We start from the raw sequence: 18,660 nt of genomic DNA on the forward strand, positions 1-18,660 counted from the left end.
ACTGGGACTACATCAAAGTTAAATGCTTCTGCATACCGAAGGAAACAACCAATTAAGCCAGAAGACAACATACTGAATGGGAGAAGATATTTCCAAATGACATATCCAATGAAGGGTTAATATCCAAGACATGTAAAGAACTTATACAACTCAACACCAAAAAACCCCAAGTAAATCCAATTAAAAAATGGGCAGAAGACCTGAACAGACACTTCCCCAAAGAAGACATCCATATGATGTCATGATGTCATCATCCATATGATGGCATGAGAAGATACTACTCAACATCACTCATCATCAGGGAAATGAAAATCAAAACCACAATTAGATATCATCTTACACTTGTCAGAATGGCTAAAATAAAACCCTCAAGAAACAAGTGTTGGCAAGGATGTGGAGAAAAAGAAACCTTGATGCACAGTTAGTGAGAATGCTAACTGGTGTAGCCACTGTGAAATAATATAGTGGTTCCTCAAAAAATTAAAAATAAAGCTACCCTATGACCCATTAGTTGCACTACTCTGGGTGTTTAGCTAAAGAATATGAAAACATTAATTTGGAGGATAAAGAAGATGTGCTATATATACACAATGGGATATTATTCATTCATAAAAAGAATGAGATCTTACTGTTTGCAAAGACATTAATCTAGCCAAAGAGTATAATGCTAAGCAAAATAAGCCAGTCAGAGAAAGACAAATACCACGCAATTTCACTCACACATGGGATTTAAGAAACAAAACAAATGAACAAAGGGAAAAAAAGGGACAAATCAAAAAACAGATTTTTAAATATAGGGAACAAATGGATGGTTACCGGAGGAGATACTGGGGTGGAGGATGTGTGAAATAGATGAAGGGGATTAAGAGTACATTTATCTTGATGAGTACTGAGTCAATACATGAAATTGTTGAATCACTATATTGCGGAGCTGAAACTAATAAAACACTGTATGTTAACCACACGAATTAAAAAAGAATAATAAAAAAGGTCTAATATAACTAATATAACACCATATATTAACCACACTGGAATTAAAAAAATAATTAAAAAAGGTCAGTTAGTAGATGTAGGAAAATTTTAGGGATCATTGAAATTTTCTTAGTAATTTCTGATCAAACTACATAGCTAAGTATACACCTACCCTTACAAAGTTTGTGAGAAATATTTAAGAAATTTCTGCAGTTCTCTGTTTCTGAAATATTTTTGAAATGTAAGTTTTGACATTGAACTTGAAGTGGTGCTTGTCTGTTTACTTTTTTGTGCAGTTAATTACCAAAAGCACTTTAAGCAGACTGGTAGATTTAAAAATGTGAATAGGTAAGTTTGTGATTTAGCTTTTTCCACTGTCAGAGTCAAGCTGTCATGTAAAAAGCCCAGAATAGCAGCATGGTGTGTATAACAGAGAAATGGTATATGTGAGTACAGAATTTGGGTTGGGGCAAAATAAAACTGTGAAAAAAAGATATTAAGGGAATGAGAATCTAGCTGAAAATATTTGAAATGGTTAAGTTGACTACAGATGATTACTGAAATCTGATGGCAATAATATCCCTAGAAGTCTCGCTGTACAAGTTTGAGAAACCATTGTAAGGAAAATCCTAACAGCTATGATGAGTAAGCATTCAGTTGGGTCATTTCCACTCCTTCTTTGAGAACATTTATCATCTCCTGTGTGATTTGCACATGCTGATTAATTAATCTCCAAGTGATTAATTTTTTACTATTTGACAGATAATTACATCTCCCATAAATCTAGTTAATAAAAGCAAGCATGGAATGTTGTAAGCCCATTTAATGATTGGCATTAGTTTTCAAGAAGGTGTTCCAGATGAGTTGTTTCCTTATTAGAAATATCCCTTTTGGAAAATACTTTAAACATTAAGTAAAAAATCTTCTTTCCCAGAAAAATATGACAATAATTTTCCACACTTTCCATTTCATGAATATCTTAAGGTTCCTATGCTCCAATTCCCTCAGTCTCTATGAATTCACAAAAGAGATGTGCCTGATTTTCATGATGTTAAGAAGTTGAAAGCCACAGACAGTCTTTACTTGGATTCTGAGAATCAAATAAAATGTAGATGGAAGTAGTGGATGTAATTACAATAATTGAATTTTAGAATATTTGTGTTGGGAGAGAATTGAGAGAAGAATGGTTCACATTCCTTAATGTACAAAGTAAATCTCATCTGAATCTCAAGAAGGTAAATAATAAATATAAGGACATACAACCATGGCTAAGAGGAAAATCATCTATATACAGAGAAAAAGGGAGATTGAGAAAGAGAAAGACGGAGACAGACATAGAGAGATTGAGAGAGAGAATAACGATTCCAGCTATAGGGTAGAAGAGATTTGTTCACACTGAAGTAACCCTCAGTTATCTGGCTGGAACCATCAGTCTAAATTGCACAACCTTTAGGAAGGAATTCCATTTCCTTTTTGTAAAATGTCTAGACAGATTCTCTCTGAAGTGATTTACACCACAGATAGTGGTGAGGGAAAATGATAAACTTTTCAGTTCCCTAATTCACTTTTTACCTTTTCCCAACCTTCTAGATTTACTAATCCAAATGGTAAATCAGAAGCTCCAAACAGAAGAACCATTAATGTAGAAGTTGGGAGTCAATGGGAAATCTTTAAAATATTAAAAAACCTAAGAGAAATTATACACTTAATTATATGTGTAATTATTGATACATAAGAAGTATGGATTAACATGAGACTTCTGATCTTCAAAAAGACTATTATTAGAGGAAATTATACTAAGATACCTCTTTTTACTTCCATTTTTCTATTGTAATATAAGTAGTTTCTATGAAATGCATATTGTTTTATACTTGTAAAGTTTGTTTTACATTTTAAGAGAAATGTACTATGAAATCTTATAAGTATTTAATCCTTAAGTAAACTTAATTATTTTTCCTTGGCTTCTTATAAAATCTAGGTTTCTATTCACCCTCATTTTTTGATGTTCTCTATTGAAAGGAAAACTTTATTACATTGAAAAGCTATTTCAAAGTTAAACACACAAACACAATTTAATGTTCCAACTCTAGAAATTGAAATTAATTAATAATACTTTATACTATAAAGTCATAATCCAAATTAGGTAAAACCATGTTAACATAAATTAGTGCATTGTTTTAAAATATGTATGTCTATATAGATAATATTACTATATATATAAATATGCATACTCACATATACACTTTATCAATAATAAAGCATTATTATTTAATTTCATGGAAAAGGAACCGCAATTATGAATAAGATTGATTGCCTTATTACTTTGAGAAAACATTGTTCACGATTATTTCCCTCATGACTTATTTTCTGTCATGCTTAATTTTCAGAACTGTTTTTTTTTTTTTTTCCTGGAATATAAGAATCTTTGTTTTAAAAAAATCCACTGCAATCCTGATTCTGAGATGTCAGTACTTCTAAGTACTATTTAAGAGGTATAGAAATTTTAAGAGGTTATTTGGGTATTGGTCATGGACATTTTATCAAATAGAAGTAGAACTGGAGTGGAGTCAAATGGGGCTGAAGATAGAAATTAGATTTAAACAATGCGGTGATAGTGTACTTAGGCCTGTTTTCATATTGTCTCTCTCATTCAATAGATGTGTAAACATGATCCCTCTAAGCCTGGGTCTCCTTGTCTCTACATGGTGGGGATATAGCCTTTGGGTTCCTTGGAAAGCTGACTCTGAGATGGAGATCAGCACGTGTCTTATTTATTATGGAGTGTCCTTGGGAGAAACACTTATGGAAGGGATGGGAAGGAAGCAGGATTTGAGAGCAGAAACTGGACTGTGATATAGCTTCAATGGAATACAAAGTTATCCTAATAAAATACATTTTATTTCCTACCGGACAATGTATATTTTTCATCAATAAATTGAAAAGATTTTCTATTTGGATATTAAGAAAATAAAACCTATTTAATATTAGGATGCAACTTATGGATTTACAATGGGACTGTTGGCTTTCCTTTATTAGGAGCAATGCCTATGCCAATATGAATTTCTGACTGGGAAATTGTTCTTTTAATTTATATTTTGTAGCATTACCTGTTAAAAAATAAAAAAATTATGACCTTTTTAAATTGAGAGAATTTTAAAGAAATTTTTTAAAAATTCCAGTTAGTTAATACATAGTATAATATTAGTGTAATAACACAATGATTCAGCACTTTGATAATATACTGGGGGCTCACCACAAGGACCCTGGGACCATGACCCAAGCTGAAGGCAGACACTTAACCAACTAAGCCCTCCAGGAGCTCCTGAAAATTTTAAATTTAACTGAAAGTGGATTTGCTTAGTACTATATCACCTTTTTCAAGTGAACAATTTGAAGAAATCCAATTAGTCCAAATTACCAATCTCTCCTTGATCTGGTGCAGTTAATACTTGGCTTCCTCCACAACGTTTTCCTGAGGAATTTTTATTCCTAATTCAAAACTGAGAATAGCTTGGGCACACACACCCATACCACATAAAAAGAATAAAAAATAATTAAAATCCATGTTGTCTGGCAACATGAATGGAGAGTTAGTGTTCCAATCTAATATATTTATTAATTCTTGAATTCAATCATACAAAATATGTGTGAAGTACAACGATGAAGTTTTTAATCACAACAAACACATATTAAGGGAAACCATACCACCTGTGTTTGATAGACATGTTAATCCACCCTGAAGGAGGAAGACAGCAAAATAACATAACAAGAAAAGAAGGAAAAAGAAGCAGTAATTCACTGCTATTGACACCTAAAGGAAAAATTCTTTAATAATAGTGATGCTCTCACTTTAACTACTTTTGTATACACACTAGTTCTAGACAAGGTAGAATCAATTCTTAATTTTTATCTCTCTTGTGTGTAGTAATACAATACTTTAACTTCAGAAAAGTTTAAAAAACTTTGTTTTTTTATAGAATTAAAAAAATAGAAATCTCTGTAAATATTTGAATTTGTAGGGGTGCCTGGGTGGCTCAATCCTAAAGTTTCTGCCTTCAGCTCAGGTCATGATCTCAGGGTCCTGGGATTGAACCCCACACTGAGCTCTCTGCTTGGCAGAGAATCCTGCTTCCCCCTCTCCCACTCCCCCTATTTGTGTACCCCCCATCAAATAAATAAGTAAAATCTTTAAAAATTATTTGAATTTGTAATTTTGGGAAAAAATCAGCATATGGCTGTGGGTCTATTTTCCTGAAAAGCTGGGGAATATTCTCCCCCCCCATTTTATTTTATTTTATTTCTTTTCAGTGTTCCAGCATTCGTTGTTTATGCACCACATCCTGTATTCTGTATTTTTCCCCTAAACTGAATGCTTCCTTCTTTCTTTTTATTCTTTAATCTTAGCTGGAATATCAAGAATTCTAACTTTGCTTCCTGCTGGAAGATGGCCAGTAAGACAATCTGAGTCATAAAAGAGAGGAATTGTTTTTTTTTTTTTTTTTTTAAATTTTTTATTTATTTTCAGCGTAACAGTATTCATTGTTTTTTCACCACACCCAGTGCTCCATGCAATCTGTGCCCTCCCTAATACCCACCACCTGGTTCCCCCACCCTCCCACCCCGCCCCTTCAAAACCCTCAGGTTGTTTTTCAGAGTCCATAGTCTCTCATGGTTCACCTCCCCTTCCAATTTCCCTCAACTCCCTTCTCCTCTCCATCTACCCTTGTCCTCTATATTATTTGTTATGCTCCACCAATAAGTGAAACCATATGATACTTGACTTTCTCTGTTTGACTTATTTCACTCAGCATAATCTCTTCCAGTCCTGTCCATGTTGCTACAAAAGTTGGGTATTCGTCCTTTCTGATGGAGGCATAATACTCCATAGTGTATATGGACCACATCTTCCTTATCCATTCATCCGTTGAAGGGCATCTTGGTTCTTTCCACAGTTTGGCGACCGTGGCCATTGCTGCTATAAACATTGGGGTACAGATGGCCCTTCTTTTCACTACATCTGTATCTTTGGGGTAAATACCCAGCAGTGCAATTGCAGGGTCATAGGGAAGATCTATTTTTAATTTCCTGAGGAATCTCCACACTGTTCTCCAAAGTGGCTGCACCAGTTTGCATTCCCACCAACAGTGTAAGAGGGTTCCCCTTTCTCCACATCCTCTCCAACACATGTTGTTTCCTGTCTTGCTAATTTTGGCCATTCTAACTGGTGTAAGGTGGTATCTCAATGTGGTTTTGATTTGAATCTCCCTGATGGCTAGTGATGATGAACATTTTTTCATGTGTCTGGTAGCCATTTGTATGTCTTCCTTGGAGAAGTGTCTGTTCATATCTTCTGCCCATTTTTTAATATGATTATCTGTTTTGTGTGTGTTGAGTTTGAGGAGTTCTTTATAGATCCTGGATATCAACCTTTTATCTGTACTGTCATTTGCAAATATCTTCTCCCATTCCGTGGGTTGCCTCTTTGTTTTGATGACTGTTTCTTTTGCTGTGCAGAAGCTTTTTATCTTGGTGAAGTCCCAGAAGTTCATCTTTGCCTTTGTTTCCTTCGCCTTTGGAGACATATCTTGAAAGAAGTTGCTGTGGCTGATATCAAAGAGGTTACTCCCTATGTTCTCCTCGAGGATTCTGATGGATTCCTGTCTCACGTTGAGGTCTTTTATCCATTTCGAGTTTATCTTTGTGTACAGTGTAAGAGAATGGTCAAGTTTCATTCTTCTACATGTAGCTGTCCAGTTTTCCCAGCACCATTTATTGAAGAGACTGTCTTTTTTCCACTGGATATTTTTTCCTGTTTTGTCAAAGATTATTTGACCATAGAGTTGAGGGTCCATATTTGGGCTCTCTACTCTGTTCCACTGGTCCATGTGTCTGTTTTTATGCCAGTACCATGCTGTCTTGGTGATCACAGCTTTGTAGTAAAGCTTGAAATCAGGTAACGTGATGCCACCAGTTTTATTTTTGTTTTTCAACATTTCCTTAGCAATTCGGGGTCTCTTCTGATTCCATACAAATTTTAGTATTATTTGCTCCAGCTCTTTGAAAAATACTGGTGGAATTTTGATTGGAATGGCATTAAAAGTATAGATTGCTCTGGGTAGTATAGACATTTTAACGATGTTTATTCTTCCCATCCAAGAGCATGGAATGGTCTTCCATCTTTTTGTGTCTTCTTCAATTTCTTTTAGGAGTGTTCTGTAGTTCCTCGAGTACAGATCTTTAACCTCTTTGGTTAGGTTTATTCCGAGGTATCTTATGGTTTTTGGTGCTATAGTAAATGGAATCGATTCTCTAATTTGCCTTTCTGTATTTTCATTGTTAGTGTATAAGAAAGCCACTGATTTCTGGACATTGACTTTGTATCCTGCTACATTACTGAATTGCTGTATGAGTTCTAGTAGTTTGGAGGTGGAGTCTTTCGGGTTTTCCATATAAAGAATCATGTCATCTGCGAAGAGAGAGAGTTTGACTTCTTCCTTGCCAATCTGGATACCTTTTATTTCTCTTTGTTGTCTGATTGCTGTTGCTAGGACTTCTAATACTATGTTGAACAAGAGTGGTGAGAGTGGGCATCCTTGTCGTGTTCCTGATCTCAATGGGAAGGCTGCAAGCTTTTTCCCATTGAGGATGATATTTTCTGTGGGTTTTTCATAGATAGATTTGATGAAGTTCAGGAATGTTCCCTCTATCCCTATACTTTGAAGCGTTTTAATCAGGAACGGATGCTGGATTTTGTCAAAAGCTTTTTCTGCATCAATGGAGAGGATCATGTGGTTCTTCTCTCTTCTCTTATTGATTTGTTCTATCACATTGATTGATTTGCGAATGTTGAACCATCCTTGTAACCCAGGGATGAATCCTACCTGGTCATGGTGGATAATCTTTTTAATGTGCTGTTGGATCCTGTTTGCTAGGATCTTGTTGAGAATCTTAGCATCCATATTCATCAGTGATATCGGTCTGAAATTCTCCTTTTTGGTAGGGTCTTTGCCTGGTTTGGGGATCAGGGTAATGCTGGCTTCATAAAAAGAGTCTGGAAGTTTTCCTTCTGCTTCAATTTTTTGAAACAGCTTCAGGAGAATAGGTATTATTTCTTCTTTGAAAGTTTGATAGAATTCCCCAGGGAATCCGTCAGGTCCTGGGCTCTTGTTTTTTGGGAGGTTTTTGATCACTGCTTCAATCTCGTTACTAGATATCGGTCTATTCAGGTTGTCAATTTCTTCCTGGTTCAATTTTGGGAGTTTATAGTTTTCCAGGAATGCATCCATTTCATCTAGGTTGCTTAGCTTATTGGCATATAACTGTTGATAATAACTTCTGATGATTGTTTCTACTTCCTTGGTGTTAGTTGTGATCTCTCCCTTTTCATTCTTAATTTTATTAATTTGGGCTTTCTCTCTTTTCTTTTGGATTAGTGTGGCCAGTGGTTTATCGATCTTATTGATTCTTTCAAAAAACCAGCTTCTAGTTTCGTTGATACATTCTACTGTATCTCTGGTTTCTACCTCATTGATCTCTGCTCTAATCTTGATTATTTCCCTTCTTACGTGTGGAGTTGGTTTGATTTGTTGTTGATTCTCCAGTTCTTTAAGGTGTAGAGACAGCTGGTGTATTCTGGATTTTTCAATTTTTTTGAGGGAGGCTTGGATGGCTATGAATTTCCCCCTTAGGACCGCCTTTGCTGTATCCCATAGGTTTTGGAGTGAAGTGTCTTCGTTCTCATTGGTTTCCATAAATTGTTTAAGTTCTTCTTTGATCTCCTGGTTGATCCAAGCATTCTTAAGCAAGGTGGTCTTTAGCTTCCAGGTATTTGAGTTCCTTCTGAACTTTTCCTTGTGATTGAGCTCCAGTTTCAAAGCATTGTGATCTGAGAATATGCAGGGAATAATCTCAGTCTTTTGGTATCGGTTGAGCCCTGATTTGTGACCCAGTATGTGGTCTATTCTGGAGAAGGTTCCATGTGCACTTGAGAAGAATGAGTATTCTGTTGTTTTAGGGTGGAATGTTCTGTATATATCTATGAGGTCCATCTGGTCCAATGTATCATTCAATGCTCTTATTTCTTTATTGATTTTCTGCTTCGATGATCTGTCTATTTCTGAGAGAGGTGTGTTAAGATCTCCTACTATTAATGTATTCATATCAATATGACTCTTTATCTTGATTAATAGTTTTCTTATGTAATTGGCTGCTCCCATATTGGGGGCATAGATATTTACAATTGTTAGATCATCTTGGTGGATAGTCCCTTTAAGAATGATGTAGTGTCCTTCTGTATCCCTGACTACCGTCTTTAGTTTAAAATCTAATTTATCTGATATGAGAATCGCTACCCCGGCCTTCTTTTGAGGCCCATTGGCATGAAAGATGCTTCTCCATCCCTTCACTTTCAGTCTGGGTGTATCTTTAGGTTCAAAATGGGTCTCTTGTAGACAACATATGGATGGGTCCTGTCGTTTTATCCAATCTGCAACCCTGTGTCGTTTTATGGGTGCATTTAGGCCATTCACATTGAGAGTGATTATTGAGAGATACGTTTTTATTGACATTGTGTTATCTTTGAAGTCTTTCTTTCTGTCGATTGTCTCTATATTTCTGTTCAATGCTATTCTTAGGATTTTTCCTCTTTTATAGAACCCCCCTTAATATTTCCTGCAGTGTCGGCTTGGTGGTTGCATAGTCTTTCAAGCCTTGCCGGTCTTGGAAACTCTTTATCTCTCCATCCATTTTGAATGTCAGTCTTGCTGGATAAAGTATTCTTGGCTGCATGTTCTTCTCATTTAGTGCCCTGAATATATCTTGCCAGCCCTTTCTGGCTTGCCAGGTCTCTGTGGACAGGTCTGACGTTATTCTGATGGGCTTTCCTCTGTATGTAAGGAGCTTCTTTGTCCTAGCGGCTTTCAAGAGATTGTATCTACAATCATGATTCCTCAATTTTACTATGAGGTGCCTGGATGTTTTTTTTGAATGTATAATCTTGGGGGGGGACCTTTCTACTTCTAGTACATGAACACTTGTTCCATTCGCAAGATTGGGAAAATTTTCATGAAAAACTTGTTCCACTATATCTTCTAGACTTCTTTCTTTCTCCTCCCCTTCAGGGATTCCAATAATTCTGACGTTGGAACGTTTCATGGCATCATTTATTTCCCTGATTCTGTTTTCGTGGCTTCTAAGCTGTTTGTTCCAGGCTTCCTCCTGATCCTTTCTCTCTATTTGTTTGTCCTCCAGATCACTAATTCTATCTTCTGTCTCAGTTACCCTAGCTTTTAGAGAATTTAGATTAGATTGGAACTCATTGAGAGCATTGTGAACCTCATCCCTGGTGGCCTTCAGCTCTGCCCTAACATTATGAACCTCCTCTCTGGTCGCTTTCAATTCTGCCCTAATCAATTCTGTTTGGTCATCCATGGCTTTCTCCAACCTAGCTATTGCCTGGATAATTGTTAGCCTGAATTCTCTTTCTGACATATTGTCTATGTTGATAGCCGTTAGCTCTGTTGCAGAAGGCCCATCCTCTGTATTTTTCTTCTGTTGGGGATTCCTCCTCCTAGTCATTTTGGTGAGAGATGACTGGACAGATGTAGCTGGATGTATTGACCGTGGTGCAGTCAAGGTGCACCCTGGAACGCTTCTGAGCACTCAGGATTCCCCACCCAAATGAGAGAAAAAAGAAAAGAAAAAGAAAAAAGAGGGAGAGAGAGAGACAGGAAAAAAAGGGAAGATAAAAGTGAAGGTTCAGCCCAAATGGGCCCCAGGGTAAGGTTTATGACGTATACAAACAAAAACAGACAAACAAAAAGACTGATAAAAGTATATGACGAGGGGTGCCTGTTTGGCTCAGTGGGTTAAAGCCTCTGCCTTCGGCACAGGTCATGGTCCCGGGGTCCTGGGATCGAGCCCCGCATCGGGCTCTCTGCTCAGCAGGGAGCCTGCTTCCTCCTCTCTCTCTCTCTCTGCCTGCCTCTCTGCCTACTTGTGATCTCTGTCTGTCAAATAAATTAAAAAAAAAAAAAAAAGTATATGACGAGAGAAAATATATATATATATAAGCAAAAAAAAGGAGGAGCCTCGTCAAGAAGAACCCCAAGTATAAGATTTATATACTATCCGGACAAACATAAATACACAGAGACACTGGCAGAAGAAAAAGATGGGAGCATGGTTATAGATTCTCGGTGTGGGCGAGGAAGGTTATTTTGATTCTTCCTGGAAGTATCTTGATATCTTTGTTAAAGGACTCAACTTTCCTAAGAAAAAGGGGGATTAAAAATTGGTTCACCTATAGGGGTAGCATTGCTTGGAGAAAGGGGATTACCTTGAAGTTTAACTCTATATGAATATTAGAAAATAAAAATAAAAAAGGAATAAACTGGACTAAACTAAATTAAAAATTTTTTTAAAAATTAAGAAAATAGAAAAGCAAAAGAAAAACACATGTGTATGTATCAAAAAATTCAGGTTAGAAGTTTATCATGGAATTTGATGTACTGGACATCTCACTGTGATGGTAAATAGGTTAAAAAATTATCTATATAAAAAAAGAAAAAAAAATGAACCAGAATAGTGGGAAAGAATTAAAAATAAAAGTTGTATCTATGAAGTAGTGGTGGTTGTTCTCTTGTAGTCTTTTTTTTTTTTTTTTCCTGATTTGTTTTCTGGGGGAGGGGGCTGCCACGTGGGTTTTCAGTCAATGATGTTCCCTGAGTTAAGTCCTCCCGACCCCCTCAAGGGGGTGGGCTCTGAGAAAAACGTTTTTTTTCAGGTTTTTGTTCTCTGGAGGTTTTTATGTTTGTTCACTTCTTTTCTCTCGCCTTGACAGCTTTTGATGGTTTTTGGAGGTTTAGAGGAAAGAAAACTGCACCCCAACCTCCCTCTCAGAGAGAAGCCTCAGTCTGCTCCCCTGCAGGTGCTGCAGCCGCTGGGCCGCTGGCAGAGCAGGTTCTGAGTCACGGTCCCTGGGGACGCAGGATCTCCTGCTTGTATGCAAAACCAAGGCAGCTGTGGCTGTCTGGGCAGCTCCAGACCGCCAGAGAGGTTCCAAGCAGCAATCGCACACTGAGATTTTCCCGCTGGCTGGGGCTAAGAGCTCAGGTCTTGCGCGCACCTCTCCCAGGGGATGGTTTGGGGCGCGGCGCCTCCAGCTCTATCGGCTCTATCGCCGCGTGGGTCTATCGCCGCGTGGGTCCCAGAACACCAGGCTGGGCGTGCACCTCTCTCAGTGGAGGTTGAGGCACGCGCGCATCTCCAGTAAGGTGCGCGTTCTGCCGTCTGGTGTGGCTCCCAGCCCCTCACGGGAGCCGGACTCCACCCATTCTCGGGCGCACAGGCGGCTCCGGGACAAAGACCAGGTTTCTCCGCCGCACTCTCCGGCTCAGCGCCAGGGGATGCTGCCCTGGGTCTGGGGACTTAAGCCCCTATCCCTATCCGCCCCGATTCCCACAATTTCCCCGCTCGAGTCTTTGCTCTTTTGAGTGCTTTCAACAAGACTCCAAGTTAATGCTGGTCCCCAGATGCCGGGCACTCTCGTATTGGGGTATTATTTTCTAGTCGGTCGCCTCTGGTGGCTCCCTCCCCCTTTTGTTTATCTTCCGATATCAGTCCGACGTTCCCACTCCACTTTACCTGCCCACTGGCGTCTTCTGGACCCCGTAGAGATCCAGACGTGTATAATTCTGATCTCAGGCTGATTTCATGGGTGATCGGAGTTCTTTGGTAGGTAATCAGCTCACTTTAGGGTGCAGGTTGAAAAGGCGACTCCTCCTACTTCCCCGCCATCTTGTCTCCCCGACGAGAGGAATTGTTAATAGCTTTTTCTTGCCTAAATACATGTTCCTTGTCTCCTGCTGAGACTTCTCATTGTTTCTTGTCTCACTTCAGCATATATTCGGGGTACATCTGTTTGATTTGATCAATATGAACTCAGAAAGAATGGAATTAAAACTTAAAGATGATAAGAAGGGGAAGCTAGCTTTTATTTTTAATAAGTCAGATTCTCTTAAATTAAGTCATAAGTGAGGCTCTCACTATAAGTTTCTTTCTATTTTTTGTAGTAAATTATCATGACATATGCAACTAAATTTTTTTTCCTGCTTACACAGACATGATAATAGATAATATCTTCCCAATCATCTCACATGCTGCCAAAAATATGCCCCTGTGGTTCTCTACTGCTTACAAGAACCTTGTCAGCCTGGCATCTCAGCCAACAATTTAATCAGACAAATTTTTCCTATTCAGCAGGAGTCTGAGCCAGCCAGTATGCTCATGCAGGACCTCTCCATTCACCCTGAACCACCTTCCCTCCTCCTCTCCAGATGTGCAGATGATGCTCACTCTCCAGAACCTTGGTACAAATCCATCGTATATGAAGCCTCTTACTTCAGCAAGCATTGGACTTTATTCACTCAGACTTTTAAAAAAATTGTTATTTTTTAAAAAATTCTTTGCAGGGTTCCAGAATTCATTGTTTATGCACCACACCCAGAGCTCCATGCAATATGTGCTATCCATAATACCCACCACCAGGCTCACTCAACCTCCCACTCCCCTCCCTTCCAACGCCCTCAGTTTTTTTCTCAGAGTCCACATTCTCTCATGGTTTGTCTCCCCCTCCAATTTCCCCCAACTCACTTCTTCTCTCCAGCTTCCCATGTCCTCCATGTAATTTCTTATGCTCCACAAACAAGCAAAACCATATGATAATTGACTCTCTCTGCTTGACTTATTTCACTCAGCATAATCTCTTCCAGTCCCATCCATGTTGATACAAAAGTTCGTATTCATGCTTTCTGATGGAGGCATAATACTCCATTGTATATATGGACCATATCTTCTTTATCCATTCATCTGCTGAAGGGCATCTTGATTCTTTCCACAGTTTGGTGACTGTGGCCATTGCTGCTATGAACATTGGGGTACATCTGGCCCTTCTTTTCACTTCATCTGTATCTTTGGGGGTAAATACCCAGTAGTGCAATTGTAGGGTCATAGGGTAGCTCTATTTTTAATTTTTTTTAATTTAAAGATTTTATTTATTTATTTGACAGACAGAGATCACCAGCAGGCAGAGAGGCAGGCAGAGAGAGAGGAGAAAGCTGGCTCTCCATGGAGCAGAGAGCCCGATGTGGGGCTCGATCCCAGGACCCTGGGATCATGACCTGAGCCGAAGGCAGAGGCTTTAACCCACCGAGCCACCCAGGTGCCCCTATTTTTAATTTTTTGAGGAATATCCACACTGTTTTCCAAAGTGGCTGTACCAACTTGCATTCCCACCAATAGTGTAAGAGGGTTCCCCTTTCTCCATAACCACTCCAACATTTGTTGTTTCCTGTCTTGTTAATTTTTGCCATTCTAACTGGTATAAGGTGGCATCTCAATGTGGTTTTGATTTGAATCTCCCTGATGGCTAGTGATGATGAACTTTTTTTCATGTGTCTGTTAGCCATTTGTATGTCTTTTTTGGAGATGTGTCTGTTCATATCTTCTGCCCATTTTTTGACATGATTATCTGTTTTGTGTGTGTTGAGTTTAAGTTCTTTATAGATCTTGGATATCAGCCCTTTGTACTGTCATTTGCGAATATCTTCTCCCATTCCATGGGTTGCCTCTTTGTTTTATTGACTGTTTCTTTTGCTGTGCATAAGCTTTTGATCTTGATGAAATCCCTAAAGTTTTTTTTTTCGCTTTTGTTTCCTTTGCCTTTAGAGACATATCTTGAAAGAAGTTGCTGTGACTGATGTCAAAGAAGTTACTGCCTATGTTCTCCTCTAGGATTCTGATGGATTCCTGCCTCATGTTGAAGTCTTTTATCCATTATATATTCACTCAGACTTTTAAAAGAATTTGCTCTTTGCAGCATTTACTTTTAAAAAGTCTGACTTGCTTTCCATGTATCATACACAAACCCTTGTTCTAAGATTATAAAGTTGAATAGGACATAGTTCTCATGATTGGGATACTAAAGCTACTGGGAGAGGTGGATATATAAACACATACCACATTATATGGTAAGATAGAATAGAAATACATAAGACAGGGGGCACTTGGGTGGCTCAGTGGGTTAAAGCCTCTGCCTTTGGCTCAGCTCATGATCTCAGGGTCCTGGGATCGAGCCCCACATCGGGTTCTCTGCTCAGCGGGGAGCCTGCTTCCTCCCCTTTCTCTGCCTGCCTCTCCACCTACTTGTGATCTCTGTCTGTCAGATAAATAAATAAAATCTTAAAAAAAAAAAGAAATACATAAGACAGGCTTAGAGGAGGGCAATTCCTATGGAGCAGAAGGAGACTTTGAAGAGTAGGTTCAGTCAGAGGTCTCATGAGAAACGATTACTTCCATACTAGCTTTCATACTAGCATTTTTGAATTTTGCTTGTTGGAACAACTCAGCAATTAATCAAGCAAATACAGGTAAATGTTGGACTGATTTTTTTTACACATTCATGATTTATCTAGGCCAACAACAAAACATAAAGAATAAAAGATTAAAATGGAGTTTTTAAAATCTCATATGAATTAATTATTCATGATAGGATTAGTTATATAGAAATTTAAAATATATCTAATATATTCAGATTAAAATTATAGGTTATAAATAAATAAATATATATATATAATGTATATATAGTATATAGGATAATAAACACTATCATTCTACAGGTAAGATTAGGACTAGGGCCAAGAAACTTTCACACAATGATCTTTTAAAGATCATTTAAAGTGGTGACATGATATGGATATGTCAAAAAACACAAAGCATCAATAAAAATGTAAAGACATTTACCTTTTAAAGTACTTTTAATAAATAATGCAGGACATTTCATTTGTTTCTTCGTTTATATATTGCTATCCTTTGGGACATTCTCTATTTTATGGCCAAAATAGTCATCCTCATAGATTTCCTGTTTATTGCTGTATGTGTCTTCATTTTTCCATCTTCTGTTGTTTACTGGCCTGTTTTGGTTGCAGCTTTTCAAGTCTTGTTTTCACATTGATAGCTGATCTCCAAACTTGTTTCATCTTCTTTGAGGACAAACAACTGGACTATCATCTTACTGCCATGCTTGGTATTAAGGGGAGTTATCTGATGGAGGTCTAGCCAATGAAATGTGAGCAAAAGAGATAGACATCACGGTGAGGCCCATAAACATCTCCATGAACAATCCTCCAGTGTCTTTCTGCTTCTGTAGATTGAGGACAGGCATGATGAAATTAGAAGGAAGGTGGAAAGAGGGATTAGCCACTAGATGGAAAGAGACTGAGTCTCTGAATCACTTCTTGGAGGAGAGCTACAATCTGATCAGTAGCACCTATTCTGGTCTCCATGGGAGTTTGAGAAATGACATTACTTTATGCCTTTGGCTATGTATTACCAGAAAGAGATGAGCTCAGTAAATAATTGGCTGGTTTTGCAAGCAGAAATAAAAGAGAATAGAGAGAAAGTCCAGATATTTTGTGTCTCTACCAGTTCAAAGCAGAAACCACTGATCCCAAGCAATGTGAGCTGGGACTTGAAGATTTGAAAAGCAAACACCTTTTAAGACTCAACCCTGCAGTAAGTATTGGATTATCTTTATTATCTGAGAGGACTCTCAAGGAACTGAAAAACGAGAGGTATGGTCAGGGAGAGTGAAAGGATGCAAAGAAATATGTCTAGGAGAGAAGCTTGGGTATGGCTAAGCGGTATACATTATTCCCTGGAAGTGGTTACATTAGAATTCTTTGAGTTTCTTAGAGATTTATATTTTCAAGGACATCACAAATCCAGACTGAATGAAGGTGGGCTACTCAATCTGCAAACAAACTGCTAGATCTCTAAAATTTCCAAATTAGAGCTGTAAAAGAGAGTCAACCCTCAGGGAAGATATACTCCACCGTACCACTTCAGATAAAGCGGAAGAGGAAAAAGGATGAGGAAGAACATCTCAGAGTTTGTTAATAGTGGCCATAGAAATGTTTAGGTTAAAAAAAATCCAGCAACTCATAGAAGCAATTGATACTGGAGTGGCTCAAAGAAAAGAAAAAAAGAACATTCAATGTTATATCCCATGTTTTCCATCTGGTGATTTGGATTCCCCACATAAACGTGTGGAGCCCTGGATTCCCCAGGTGCTCAAGCAGCTTTCTCACCCTAGCCTCCTTCTTCTTGGTCTTTCTCGTTCTAGGTATCACTCTTCCACCTTTATTCCCTAAAAGGGCTATCATTTATTCTTTTTTTCTTTAAAGTCAATGAAGTTTTTTCTAAATAAAATTTAGATTTAGAAATGCTTCTTTCATTACACACACACACACACACACACACTCATACAACGTAAAACCAAACCAAAATACTGGTTCTTTAGACATTTTTCCCAGCTATGGACTTCTCAAAGTCCACAAGGGGTTGCTGCATGCCTTTGCTGAATTGGATGACAGTCATATTTAAGAATATGCATAAAACAAAGGTTAACTATATCTAAACATATTATTAGAATGCTAACATGTGGGATGTTTTCAAGAAATACTAACTGAATAGAAATAATCACATACCATGTTTTCAGTGCAGAAAAACAAAACAAGTGACAATTTTAATTTAAATTTAAAGTAGTGCTCTTTTGTGGTAAGGTATGGCATCGCGGAATTTTCAGAGGCAGTGCTGAGGATCATATGCTGGCACTTCGGAGTCTATAGGTCAATTCAAATTCTGGATTTCTACTTATTAGTTCTTTAGACAGAAAGCTAGAACCTAATAGTTTTGATTTTCTGTTCTTTTTTATTTTTAAGATTTTCTATATTTATTTGAAAGAGAGATAGAGCACAAGCAGGGGGAGTGGCAGGCAGAGGGAGAAGCAGGCTTCCTGCTGAGCAGGAAGCTCGATGTGGTGTTCAATCCCAGGACCCTGGGATCATGATGTGAGCTGAAGGCTGACGCTTAACCAACTGAGACACCCAGGACCCCGATTCTCTGTTTTTTTCTTTTCTAAAATGCTTCTAAGAATATTTATATTACAGCATTTTGTAGTTCTCTCTTCCCACAGTACTAGACCATACTAGGATCTCAGGGGCTAGTATACACCCTACATTTTTAGTAGTTTTAAAAAATAGAATTCTAATTTCTAATCTTTTAAAATAATTTAATCTTTTAACTTCCTTATAATATATAATTATTTATGTATATTTCTGTAATCATCATCATCTTATATATAGTAGATTTTTTTAGAATAGAACTGGTGTATTATTCATATTCATTTGTTCTATTATAGTGCTCTGTATTTAGGCAAGTTTCTATTATAGTGCTCTGTATTTAGCTGGTATTCAGTAAATATTATCATATAGAATTTACTGTTAAGCTGGAGTTTTTTGTCCTGGTTTTTGAAAATGAAACATATGTTTTCTTAGTAATGCAAAATGACGTGAATTTTTGAATTTCATACCTGGGCCAAATTCATGAGTGTATCTCTGAAGTGTCCTGAGGTTTCTGAGTAAATGTCTTCTTGAAGGTTGCTGCTGTATTCTAGGAAAACAAAACAAAACAAAATAAAAAAAACTTCCATGTTAAAGGTGAGATTTACTAAAGAACCACATATCAACATACTTTGGATAAGTTAATATTATTTTCCCAGTTGTGAGTGGGAAGCACAGGAAATACAAGCTATTGACATTCCTTTGTCACTTACTGCTTTCTACTCAGATG

The 18,660-nt window shown here is 37.7% G+C and overlaps 1 protein-coding gene across 1 annotated transcript in view; it reads right to left on the minus strand.

Annotated features, from left to right (window-relative positions):
- ANXA10 (annexin A10) overlaps positions 1-18,660 on the minus strand; it is a gene marked incomplete at both ends in the record, with an annotated part of 80,094 nt that overhangs the window by 13,879 nt on the left and 47,555 nt on the right. The window contains one exon of the mRNA XM_080796318.1: positions 18,401-18,480. Coding sequence (XP_080652444.1) covers positions 18,401-18,480 — 80 coding nt within the window. The remainder of the gene's footprint in view (positions 1-18,400; positions 18,481-18,660) is intronic.

Source organism: Martes martes (genome assembly GCF_963455335.1).
Source record: "Martes martes genome assembly, chromosome: 2".
Lineage (NCBI taxonomy): Eukaryota > Metazoa > Chordata > Mammalia > Carnivora > Mustelidae > Martes > Martes martes.